This window comes from Zalophus californianus, chromosome 3 (genome assembly GCF_009762305.2).
Source record: "Zalophus californianus isolate mZalCal1 chromosome 3, mZalCal1.pri.v2, whole genome shotgun sequence".
Taxonomy (NCBI): Eukaryota; Metazoa; Chordata; class Mammalia; order Carnivora; family Otariidae; genus Zalophus; species Zalophus californianus.
The window spans coordinates 102,085,565-102,099,143 of NC_045597.1; the positions used below are offsets into that span (position 1 = coordinate 102,085,565).

At 36.2% G+C, this 13,579-nt stretch overlaps 1 protein-coding gene across 8 annotated transcripts in view; it reads right to left on the bottom strand.

Annotated features, from left to right (window-relative positions):
• ZRANB3 (zinc finger RANBP2-type containing 3) overlaps positions 1 to 13,579 on the bottom strand; it is a 295,604-nt gene that overhangs the window by 119,106 nt on the left and 162,919 nt on the right. For 7 of the 8 annotated variants that reach the window (XM_027590261.1, XM_027590262.1, XM_027590263.1 and 4 more), the window contains one exon: positions 2,743 to 2,974. In XM_027590261.1, coding sequence (XP_027446062.1) covers positions 2,743 to 2,974 — 232 coding nt within the window. Of the gene's footprint in view, positions 1 to 2,742; positions 2,975 to 13,579 lie in introns of those variants that run through there. The other variant, XM_027590268.1, reaches the window with a different exon arrangement.

Below are 13,579 nucleotides of genomic sequence, written 5' to 3' on the forward strand. Positions count from 1 at the left end.
AAAAAGCAGGTCCCATCAATAGTATCATGAAATCTTTTCATTTTTATAACTTTGATACACTGCACATAGTAGTATCTCATTGTTATTTTAGTATACATTTTTAAAACACCTGCTTTAGTGAGAAATAATTCATATACCACTTTCATTATTCACACTTTTAAAGTGTACAATTCAGTGGCTCTTAGTATATTCACAAAATGCCTCAATCACCACTATCTAATTCTTAAATATTTTTATCACTACAGACAGGAACGCCATACCCATTACTAGTCATTTCCCATTCTCTCTCTCCCTCAATCCTGGCAATCACTAATCTGATTGCTATTTCCATTACTTCGCCTTTCTGGATATTTCACATAAAGAGAATTATACAATATGTAGCCTCTGTGTCCGACTTCATTCACTTAGCATAATGCTTTCAAGGTTCATCCATGTTTTAGAATGTATCAGTATTTCATTCCTTTTTATGGCTGCATTTTCAATATCCATTCATCAGTTATGGACACTGGTTTCTTACTACTTTTTTGGATATTACAAATAATACTACTATGAACATCTGTATACAGTTTTTTTTTGTGAACATATGTTTTCAGTTTTTTGTGTGTAAACTTAAAAATGGAATTGCTACATCTTATGGTAATTCTATTTTTAACTTTCTAAGTAATTGCCAGTGTGTTATCCAAGGATTGAAATATATAGCTGTATATGTCTCCATTAAAAAAAGAAAATAGATCTCATGGGGCACCTGGGTGGCTCAGTCGGTTAAGCGTCTGCCCTCAACTCAGGTCATGATCCCAGGGTCCTGGGATCGAGCCCCATGTCAAGCTCTCTGCTCAGCGGGGAGCCTGCTTCTCCTTCTCCCTTGCCCCTTCCCTTGCTAGTGCTCTCTCTCTCTCTGTCAAATAAATAAATAAAATCTTGAAAAAAAAAAGATCTCAAATCAATCATCTAACTTTCCACCTTAAGACACTGGGAAAGAAGGAGTACACAAAATGCAAAACAGACAGAAGGAGTAACATAATGAAGACTAGAATGGAAATAAACAACATAGAGATTGGAAAAACAACAGAAAAAATAATCAATGAAACCAAATACTGGTTTTGATAAGAATGAGAAAATTGACAAAATTTTAGCTTACATTAACCAAATTAAAAAAAAGAGAGAGAAAAGACTCAAGTTACTAAAAACACAAATAAAGGAGGGGACATTACTATCAACCTCACAGAAACACAAAGGATTATAAGGGAATATTATGAACAACTGTATGCTAATAACTTAGATACCTTAGATAAAATGGAAAAATTCCTATAAAGATATGTATCAAACTTGCTCAAGAAGAAATATACAATTGAATAGACATAATATTCAGTGAACAGACTGAATGATTAATTCAAAAACTATCCACAAAGAAAAAACTCAGGCCCAGATGGGTTCACCACCAAATTCTACCAAACATTTAAAAAAGAAGTAATACCAGTGTTTCACAAACTCCTCTTAGAAACAGAAAAGGAGAGAATACTTCCCACCTCATTCTGTGAAACCAGTATTGCCTTGACACCAAAACCAAAGATATAACGATAAAACTACAGATCACTATTTTTGTGAACATACACACAAAAATCATCAACAAAATAGAGCAAACTGAATCCAGGAACAAAGAAAAAGGATGACATCCAGTCAAGAGAGATTTATCATGGAATATAAAGTTGGTTTAACATCTGAAAATCAATGACCTTAATACACCGTATCAACAGCTGTCTCCCACGCTTGGCTTACTAATCAATAATAAAAATGGCTACTGTATGTTGAGTGCTTACCATGTGCCAGGGCACATAGCAAGATACTTTCAAACCAGTATTTCCTTTAATTTTTAAACCCTACAAGACAAAAAGTACATTTTTTTCTGTAACTCAGTGTTCGTTAATGGAAAGGGCTTCTCTAGGTTACAATGACCCTTATAGACTCATAAGAATTTCACCTGTCATTTCTTCCTCCCAACCCCTTAACTACTCCACACTCTGCACAGCTCTTAGAGTGGTAAAGCTAAATGGGGGTATCAAACAAATGCCTTATTTCTCCATCCAAGTAGTTATTCTACCTGATCTGAACATAAGTTTAGATACCTATACCTTCCCAGACTACGGATCTTTTTTTTTTTTATTTAACATTTATTTGTTTATCTTAGAGAGAGAGTGCAAGTAGGGATAACGGCAGAGGGAGAGGGAGAGAAGGAGAATCTCGGGTAAACTCTGTGCTCAGTGTGGAGCCCTAAGCAGGGCTCATCCCACAACCCCGAAATCATGATCTGAGCCAAAACCAAGAGTCTGACGCCCAACTGACTGAGCCACCCAGGCGCCCCCAAAACATGTATCTTGAAGTAAAAGAGAAACAGAAAGAAGTTCTGTAATGCAATTCAAAAGATACAAAATAGATTAAACTCCAATCCTAAATTATATCCTTATAATGTCAAACAAACTGGACAAATGAAGACTAAAACCATGTAAGAATCACAAGAAAACAAATGTGATGAAAATTACAAATGTATACTAAATATGAAAACCTTATGCTGAAAGTAAAAACTATTTTTTTCTACACATGTACAAGCACAGGTAAGGTTCACATGTAAACAGAGAAAACGGTCATAGAAAAGATACATTTAACCATTAATAGCCATCTAGAAATTCCCAATGATTATTTTTGGTGAAAGACTTCTTTTAAGCCAAAATTTAAGGACTTTAATACCTCTTCAGGCCTTCCCAAAGCTGGAGTTCCTGTAAGAAGAATGGCTCGTTTGGCTTTCTGTACTATTGGCAATAAAATCTTGCTGCGGGTTGCGTTCCTGGACTTCATGTAGTGTGATTCATCCACTATAACTATGTTGAATTTCTGATTATTCAATGCATCTATCAAAGTCTCTGCATCTGCGGTTAAAAGACCATAACCCAGAACTGTCACTTTGCTGGTTGATATTCTCCTAGAAAAGAAAAAAAATCAATGTAATTTAAAAAATATTTCAGTAACCAAATTATCCATAAACAACACAACTCTTCAGGAGAAGGAAAACAAAGAAAATAAGGGGAAAAATAAAAGGGATGGTATTACACTGCTAAACCTCAATTTCTCTTAAGACTTTAGTTTTCAGGTATGATTAACCAGAATCCAAAATTTAAAGGATAACCAAAACCAAATATTTGGTTAAATGGTCTTTGGAAGAGTTTGACATCCACCAAGCCACATTTTACTAGGATAAGGACATTACTCTCTAAGAATATTTATTTCCAGGCATCTAGAATCATAGATAAAGTGGATATGCAAATATTAATTGACTATTCCTTGAAGCCTTCCCACAAAGAGGATAGCAATATTTTTCAAGCCAGGTGCTATTGGAATTTTGAAGACAATACTTAGTATTGCAGGGCTGTCCAGTGTACTGCAAGGCATTTCATATTCCTGGACTGTCACATTAAAGGCCAGCAGAATGCTTGAAATTGTGACAACAAAAATTCACTGGCTGAGGGGTGATCCAAAGCATGGGAAAGGAGAGGAGGATACAACTTTATGCAGACAAACACTGGACTAAAGAGATTGCTCATATTTTGAACTACTTAATTATTCACACATCTATAGTATTTTTTCCTATGTTGTAATGAAATTATTCATGTACATATTTATCTCCCTTGCTACCTCATAAAACTGATGAGGACAAAGAATGTATTTTATTCATCTTTGTATGTATAGTGATAGGCTCCTAACCAGTTTGTAGAATGAAATAACTGGACAAATAAATGCATTAATAATAAAACACATTACTTTTGCATTTTCTATATCACCAGTAAGAATATACAGGATAGAGTCAATCTTCTGCAGTTCCTCTTCCTAAGAGAAATGGCAGAGCTCCTAAATAGCACAATACAACGACACAACAATTGCATTTAAAAATTTTTTTTAACTTATTTTTAAAATTTTAATTCCAGTGTAGTTAACAACAGTGTTATATTAGTTTCAGGTGTATAATATAGTGATTCAACAATTCCATATATCACCCAGTAACCATCAAGATAAGTTTACCCTTAATCCTCTTCACCTCTTTCATTCATCCACCACCCCCCCACCTCCCCTCTGATAAACATCTATTTGTTCTCTACAGATAAGAGTCTGTTTCTTGGTTTGTCTCTTTTCTCCTTGTTCATTTGTTTTGTTTCTTAAATACCACATACAAGTGAGATCATATGATATTTGTCTTTCTCTGATTGGCTTATTTCACTTAGTATTATACTCTATAATACAGCAGGTTGGTGTAAATGGCAAGATTTCATTCTTTTTTATGGCTGAATAGTATCCCATCATGTATATACCACATCTTCATCCATTCATCCGTCAATGGACATTTGGGCTGATTCCATAATTTGGGTATTGTAAATAATGCTGCAAAAAAATTGGAGTGTGTATATCCTTTGGAATTAGTGTTTTCATATTCTTAGGGGAATACCCAGTAGTGTGATCATATGGTAGTTTTCTTTTTTTTTCCTTCAATTTAAATTCAACTTAGTTAACATATAGTATAGTATTGGTTTCAGGAATAGAATTTATTGATTCATCACTTACATATAACACCCAAGTGCCCTCTTTAATGCCCATCACCCATTTAGCACATTCTCCCAGGCACCTCCCCTCCCTCAACCCTTAGTTTCTTCTCTATAGTTAAGAGTCTCTTATGGTTTGCTCCCTCCCTGTTATCTTATTTTATTTTTCCTTTCCTTCTTCTGTGTTAATCTGTATTGTTTCTTAAATTCCACATGAGTGAAATCATACAGTATTTTTCTTTCTCTGACTTATTTCGCTTACCATAGTATACTCTAGTTCCAACCACGTTGTTGCAAATGGCAAGATTTCATTCTTTTAGATTGCCAAGTAATAGTCCATAGTTTATATATACCACATCCTCTTTATCCATTCATCAGTCAACGGACATTTGGGCTCTTTCCATAATTTGGCTATTCTTTTTTTTTTTTAAGATTTTATTTATTTATTTGACAGAGAGATAGCGAGAGCAGGAACACAAGCAGGGGGAGTGGGAGAGGGAGAAGCAGGCTTCCCGCTGAGCAGAGAGCCCAACCTGGGGCTCAATCCCAGGACCCTGGGATCATGACCTGAGCTGAAGGCAGACGCTTAACGACCGAGCCACCCACACGCCCCATAATTTGGCTATTCTTGATAGTGCTATTACAAAGTTGGGGTGCATGTGCCTCTTTCAATCAGCATTTTCATATCCTTTGGATAAATACCTAGTAGTGCAATTGCTGGGTTGTAGGGTTATTCTGTTTTAACTTTTTGAGGAACCTCCATACTGTTTTCCAGAATGGCTGCACCAGGTTGCATTCCCACCAACAGTTACAAAAGGTTCCCCTTTCTCTGCAACCTCGCCAACGTCTGTTGTTTCCTGAGTTGTTCATTTTAGCCATTCTGACAGGTGTGAAATGGTATTTCATTATGGTTTTGATTTGTATTTCCCTGATGATAAGTGATGTTGAGCATTTTTTTTTTATGTGTCTATTAGCCTCTGGATGTTTTCTTTGGAAAAGTGTCTATTCATGCCTTCTGCCCAACTCTTAACTGACCATTATTTGTTTTGGGGGGTATTAAGTTTAATAAGTTCTTTATAGATTTTGGATACTAGCCCCTTATCTGATATATCATTTGCAAATACCTTTTTCCATTCCATCAGTTGCCTTTTAGTTTTGTTGATTGTTTCCTTTGCTGTGCAGCTTTTATTCCTTTGCTGTGCAGAAGATATTTATTCATTTATAAAACCGGCTGAACCAGTAGTATACTGAACAACAGTGGTGAGAATGGACATCCCTGTTGTGTTCCTGATCTTAGGGGAAAAGCTCTCAGTTTTTCCCCACTAAGGATGGTATTACCTGTGGGTCTTTTGTATATGGCCTTTATGATCCGGAGTTATGTTCTTTCTATCCTTACTCTTTTCAGGGTTTTCATTAAGAACGGATGCTATGTTGGGGCACCTAGGTGGCTCAGTCATTAAGCATCTGCCTTCGGCTCAGGTCATGATCCCAGGGTGCTGAGATCGAGTCCCGCATCAGGCTCCCTGCTCGGCAGGAACCCTGCTTCTCCCTTTCCCACTCCCTATGCTTGTGTTCCTTCTCTCACTGTGTCTCTCTCTGTCAAATAAATAAATAAGATCTTTAAAAAAAAAAAGGATGCTATGTTTTGTTGAATGCTTTCTCTGCATCTATTGAGAAGACATATTGTTCTTACTCTTCATTAACATAATCCTGTTGATTAATTTGTGGATATTGAACTACCCCTGCAGCCTAGAAATAAATCATACTTGATTATGGTGAATAATCCTTTTAATGTACTGTTGGATTCAATTAGCTAGTCTCCTGTTGAGAATTTTTGGATCCATGCTCATCAAGGATACTGGTCTGTAATTCTCCTTTTTAGTGGGGTCTTTGTCTTATTTTGAAATCAAGGTGATGCTGGCCTCATTTAATGAGTTTGGAAGTTTTCCCTACATTTTTATTTTTTGGAACAGCTTCAGAAGAATAGGAATTAATTCTTTAAATGTTTGGTAGAATTCCTCAGGGAAGCCATCCAACCTTGGACTCTTGTTTGTTGGGAGATTTTTGATTACTGATTCAATTTCTTTCCTGGTTATGGGTCTATTCAAATTTTCTATTTCTTCCTGTTTCAGTCTTGGTAGTTTATATGTTTCTAGGAATGTGTCCATTTCTTGCAGATTGCTCAATATTTTGGCATATAATTGCTCATACTATTCTCTTACAATTGTATTTCTGCAGTGTGGTTGTGATCTCTCCTCTTTCATTCATGTATTTATTTATTTGGGTCCTTCCTCTTTTCTTTTTGGATAAATCTGGGTAGGTGTTTCTCAATTTCATTAATTCTTTCAAAGAACCAGCTTCTAGTTTCATCGATCTGTTCTACTGTTTTTTTTTTTAATTTCTATATCATTTATTTATGTTCTAATCTTAATTATTTCCCTTCTTTTGTTGGTTTTAGGCATTATTTGCTTGTCTTTTTCCATCTCCTTTAGGTGTAAGGTTAGGTTTTGTATTTGAGGCTTTTCTTGCTTCTTGAGGAAGACCTTCCCTCTTAGGACTGCCTTTGCCACATCCCAAAGGTTTTGGACTGTTGTGTTTTCATTTTCATTTGCTTCCATGTATTTTTTAATTTCTTCTTTAATTTCCTGGTTAACCCATTCATTCCTTAGTAGGATGTTCTTTAACATCCATGTATTTGTGGTCTTTCCAAATTTTTACTTGTGGTTGTAAGTTTCATAGCATTGTGGTCTAAAATATGCATGGTATGATCTCAATTTTTTTGTACCCATTAAGGCCTGAGTTGTGACCCAGCATGTAATCTCTTCTGGACAATGATCCATGTGCACTCAAAGACAATGTGTATTCTGCTGCTTTAGGATGAAATGCTCTGAATATGTCTGTTAAGTCCATCTGGTCCAATGTGTCATTCAAAGCCCTTGTTTACTTGTTGATCTTCTGCTTAGATGACCTGTCTGATGCTGTGAGTGGGGTGTTAAAGTCCACTATTAATGGGGCGCCTGGATGGCTCAGTTGGTTAAGCAGCTGACTTCGGCTCAGGTCACAATCTCAGGACTGAGATTGAGCCCCACATTGGTTGGATTCCCTGCTCAGTGGGGAGTCTGCTTCTCCTTCTCCCTCTGCTGCTCCCCCTGCTTCTGTGCTCTCTCTTTTAAATAAATAAAATCTTTAACAAAAATAAAGTCCCCTATTATTATTGTATTATCAATGAGTTTAAGTTTGTTACTAACTGATTTATATAATTGGCTGCTCCCAAGTTGGGGGCAAAAATATTTACAATTTTTAGATCTTCTTGTTGGATAGACCCCTTTATTATGATATAGTGTCCTTCTTCATCTCTTGTTACAGACATTGGTTTAAAATCTAGTTTGTCTGATATAAGTATGGCTGCTCCAGCTTTCTTTTGATGTTCATTAGTATGATAGATGGTTGTCCATCCCCTCACTTTCCATCTGGAGGTGTCTTTGGGTCTAAAACGAGTCTATTGTAAGCAGCATATCAATGGGTCCTGTTTTCTTTAACCACTCTGATACCCTATGTCTTTTCACTGAAGCACTGAGTCCATTTACATTCAGAGTAGTTATTGAGAGATATGGATTTACTGCCATCATATTACCAGTAAAGTTGCTGTTCCTGTGGATTGTGTCTGTTCCTTTCTAGTCTTTGTTGCTTTTCGTCTCTCCTTCCTGCTCAAAGGGTCCCCTTTAGTATTTCTTGCAGAACTGGTTTAGTGTTCATGAACTCCTTTGGTTTCGCTTGTCTTAGAAACTCTATCTCCTTCTATTCTGAATGACAGCCTTGCTGGATAAAGTATTCTCATCTTCATATTTTCCCCATTTAGCATGTTGAATATATCATAACACTCCTTTCTGGCCTGCCAACTTTCTTTGGACAGGTCTGCTGTTACTACCCTTGTAGGTTAAGGACCTTTTGTCCCTAGCTGCTTTCAGAATTCTCTCTTTATCTTTGAATTTTGCAAGCTGCACTATGATATATCTTGGTGTTTACCTGTTTTTATTGATTTGGAGGGTAGTTCTCTGTGCCTCTTAGACTTGAATGCCTGTTTCCTTTCCCAGATTAGGGAAGTTCTCAACTATAATTTGTTCAAATAAACCTTCTGCCCCTTTTTCCTGCTCTTCTTTTTCTGGAACTCCTTTGATACAGATATTATTGTGCTTTGTGGAGTCACTGAGTTCTCTAAGTCTCAATTCATGATCTAATAGTTTTATTTCCCTCTTTTTTTCATTATTTTCCATAATTTTATCTTCTGTATCACCTATTCAATCCTCTGCTTCTTCCATCCTCATTGTGAGTACATTTAGTCGGTTTTGAATCTCAGTTGTAGCATTTTTTATTTTGGCCTGACTAGGTTTTAGGTGTTGTATAGCTACAGCCAGGGTTTCTCTGGTGTCTTCTATGTTTCTTTCATGCCCAGCTAGTATTCTCATGACTGTTCTAAATTCTTATTCAGATATACTACTTATATCTGTTTTGATCAAATCTCTGCTTGTGATTTCTTTTTGATCTTTCTTTTGGGGAGAATTCCTCCATCTTGTCATTTAGGTTTCTGTATTTTGCATATTATGAAAACTTGTTATGTTTCCTGCTCCTGAGAGTAATACTATATTAAGAAGGGGTCACACACTGTCCAGGGGCTGGCATGTCAGGAAGTGTTGCTGGCGTATGCTGTGTGCACTCTGCTATTGTGCTTTGGCTGCTCATTCCCACAGATCAGTCCTCTACAGAGTTCCTCCTTGCTTGCAGTGGGGAGTGTTTGGACCTTTAACTAGGTGTGCTTTGATTTGTTAAGATAAGCCAGATTTAAAAATGGTGTGGGGAGCACCTGGGTGGCTGTTGGCTGGGGGTCCTACTCTTAGTTTTGGCTCAGGCCATGATTTCAGGGTTGAGGAATCAAGCCCCATGTTGGGCTCCCTGCTCAGCAGGGGGCTTGCTTGTGTTTCACTCCCTCTGCCCCTCCCCCCTGTTTGCACACACTCTTTCTAAAATAAATAAGTAAATCTTAAAAAAATCCAAAAAAATGAGAAAAGGAAACAAACCAATAAACTATAAGCCTGACACCAAAGAAAAAAGAAAAGAAAATATAAAAAATTTAAAATTAAAATTAAAAACTAAGGAAAAAATAAAAATAAATAAAAAAAGAAAGCCTGGTTTTATTTCCACCAAAACTGAAGCTGACATTTTGGAGCACTTTGATGTTGAGTTGTATAAGTTCTTTATTTTTTTTGGATTCTATTCCTTAATCACACAGGTCATTTCCAAATGTCTTCCATTCAGCAGGCTGCCTTTAGATTTATTGATGGTTTCCTTAACTGTGCAGAAGCTTTTTATTTTGATGTAATCCCAATAGTTTATTTTTGCTTTTGTTTCCCTTGCCTCAGGAGACATATCTAGAAAAAAGTTGCTACAGCTGATTCAGAGAAATTATTGCCCATGCTCTCTTGGAGGATTTTTATAGTTTCGGGTCTCACATTTAGGTCCTTAATCCATTTTGAGTTTATTTTTCTATATGATGTAAGAAGTAGTCCAGTTTTGGGGTGCCTGGGTGGCACAGTCGGCTAAGCATCTGCCTTCAGGTCAGGTCATGATCCCAGAGTCCTGGGATCGAGTTCCGCATCAGGCTCCTTGCTCAGTGGGGATCCTACTTCTCCCTCTGCCTGCTGCTCCCCCTGCTTATGCTCTCTCTCTTTCTCTGTCAAATAAATAAATGAAATCTTTAAAAATTTTTTTAAAAAAGAAAGTAGTCCAATTTCATTCTTTTGCATGTTGCTGTCCAGTTTTCTCAGCATGATTTGTTGAAATACTGTCTTTTTCCCATTGCATATTCTTGCCTCCTTTGTCGAAGATTAATTGACCATATAATTATGGGTTTATTTCTGGGTTTTCTATTCTGTTACACTGATTGATGTGTGTCAATTTTTGTGCCAGTACCATACTGTTTTGATTACTATAGCTTTGTATTATAACTTGAAGTCTGGAATTATGATGTCTCCAGTTTTGTTTTGTTTTTTTTCAAGACTGCTCTGGCTATTCAGGGTCTTTTGTGGTTCCAAATAAAATTTAGGATTGTTTATTCCAGTTCTGTTAAAAATGCGGTTGGTATTTTGATAGGGATTGCATTCATTGTGTAGATTGCTTTGGGTAGTAAAGACATTTTAACAATATTTATTCTTCCAATCCATGAGCAGAGAATGTATTTCCATTTCTTTGTGTTGTCCTCAATTTCTTTCATCAATGTTTTATAGTTTTCAGAGTACAGGTCTTTCACCTCTTTGGTTAAGTTTATTTCTAGGTATCTTACTATTTTTGGTGCAACTATAAATGGGATTGTTTTCTTGATTTCTCTTTCCGCTGCTTCATTATTAGTGTATAGACATGCAATAGATTTCTGTACATTTTGTGTCTTGTGATATTACTGAATTCATTTATCAGTTCTAGTAATTTTTTGGAGTCTTTATAGTTTTATATATAGCATATCACATCATCTGCAAATAGTGAAAGTTTTACTTCTTCCTTTCCAATTTGGATGCCTTTTTGTCTGTTTGCTGTGGCTAGGACTTTCTGTACTATGTTGAATAAAAAAGTGAGAATGGACATCCCTGTCTTGTTCCCGACCTTAGGGAAAAGCTCTCAGCTTTCCCCATTAATGATGATGTTAGCTGTGGGTTTTTCATATAAGAACTTTATTATGTTGAGGTATGTTCTCTCTAAACCTACTTTGTTGAGGGTTTTTATTATGAATGAATCTTGTAGTTGTCAAATGCTTTTTCTGCATCTATTAAAATGATCATATGGTTCTTATCTGTTCTCTTAGTGATGTGATGTAATGGAACTTGTTGACTGATTTATGAATACTAAACCATCCCTGCATCCTGGAAATAAATCCCAATGGATCCTGGCAAATGATTTAAAAAAAATATATTGTTGGATTTACTCTGCTAGTATTTTGTGTTTTTTTGTGTTTTTTTTTGAGGATTTTGCATCTATGTGCATAAGGGATATTGGCATGCAGTTCTCTTATGGTGGTCTTTTTTCTGGTCTTGGTATCATGGTAATGGTGACCTAACAGAATGATTTGAAGTTTTCCTTACTTTTCTGTTTTCTGGAATAGTTTGAGAAGAATAGGTATTAATGCTTCTTTAAATGTTTGGGAGAGGGGTACCTGGGTGGCTCAGTGGTTAAGTGTCCAACTTCTGATTTCAGCTTGGGTTGTGATCTCAGGGTTGTGGGATCGGGCCCCATGTCGGGCTTCACATTGAGCATCAAGCCTGCTTGGTATTCTTTCTCTCCCTCTCCCTCTGTCCCTCCACCGCTCTGCCCCCAGCTTGCATACTCTCTCTAAAATAAATTAAAAAATTTTTTAAAAAAATGTTTGGTAGAATTCTACTGTGAATTGATCTGCTCCTGGACTTTTGTTTGAGTTTTTGAATACTGATTCAAATACATTGCTGGTAACTGGCCCGTTCAAATTTTCTATAATCTCTTGTAATCTTATGTATTTCCAGAGTGTTGGTTGTTATACCTCCTTCTTCATTTTTGATTTTTTAAATTTAAAATCTCTCTCTCTTTTTAGAGAGAGTCTTTTGTTTGTTTGTTTTTAAAGTATTATCTCCATTTATTATTTTTTTCCCGAAGAATAGTTTTTCTTCAGTCTTGAATGTCTTAGCTCCTCACATGGGCTTTGGTGGTGGTCACACACACAGGTCTAAATCGGGATGGGGGTGTTCAGTTCTTCTTTGCTTCAGGAGAGCAATTCCTGACTACCTTGTTGTGTATGGTACAACTCACACAGGAATGTAGTTTCACATACAGCTTGGGGAGAACAAAGGCATTGAAGATACTCACTTTGGAAATATCCCTGACTACGGTTGCCCTCTACTATGTTTTGAGTAACGAATTTCTTAATGGCTTTCTTCTTGGGCACACAACAGGCATAGTTGGTGCAGTGAAGTGTCTGCACGTGGCTGTGGCCCTTTTTGGCACAATTATTCCTTCTTTTCTTGGTCATCTTGGAAGTGAGGACCCAAGAGAGGACGGATCACTGTGTTTTCATTTGCATTACTCTCTTAGCAATTTTTTATTTCTTCTTTGACTTCTTGGTTGATCCATTTATTATTTAGGAACATGTTATTTAACCTCCATGCATTTGTGTTCTTTCCAGATTATTTGTTGTGGTTGATTTCTAGTTTCATAGTGTTGTGATCAGAAAAGATGCATGGTAGGATCTAGATCTTTTTGAAATTGTTGAGACTTGTTTTGTGGTCTAATATGGGATCTATTCTGGAGAATGTTCCAAAGTGAACTTGAAAAGAATGTGTATTAAGCTGTGTTAGGATGGAATGTTTTGAGTATATCTGTTAAATCCATCTGGTCGAGTGTGTCATTCAAAGCCATTGTTTCCTTGTTGATCTTCTGTTTGGATGATCTGTTTATTTAATGTAAGTGACGTGTTAAAGACCACTACTATTATTGTACTACTATTGAGTAGTTCCTTTATTTTTGTTAATAAATATTTTATGTATTTGGGTGTTCCCATATTGTGTGCATAATATTAATAATCGCATGTTTTTCTTAATGTCAACTACATTTTAAGCCCTGGGTAAATCTATCTAATATAGAGACTTAAAATTTTCTTTTTGTAGTCAAATGCTAGGAAAGTTTTCAGAAGAAAAGTGTAGAATAAATATTACTAACTTAGGTATACTGAGAACCATATACAGAAGACAAGGGCTTGAACATCCACTGAGAACAGTCCAGGCATAAGAGGCATATGCCAAAAGGAGTTACATGTATTTTTGGTAAATACATGTTGCCAGATATTGGTATATATCTAAAGTTGTTTCTTAAGCACCTGGAAGACATTGGCTAAGTTTTTCTTTCCCTAAGGTGACATCCTTGAGAAAATTTATACTCTGGGTTGTAGTACTATCTAACAGATACCAAATGTTATCCAAATAAAA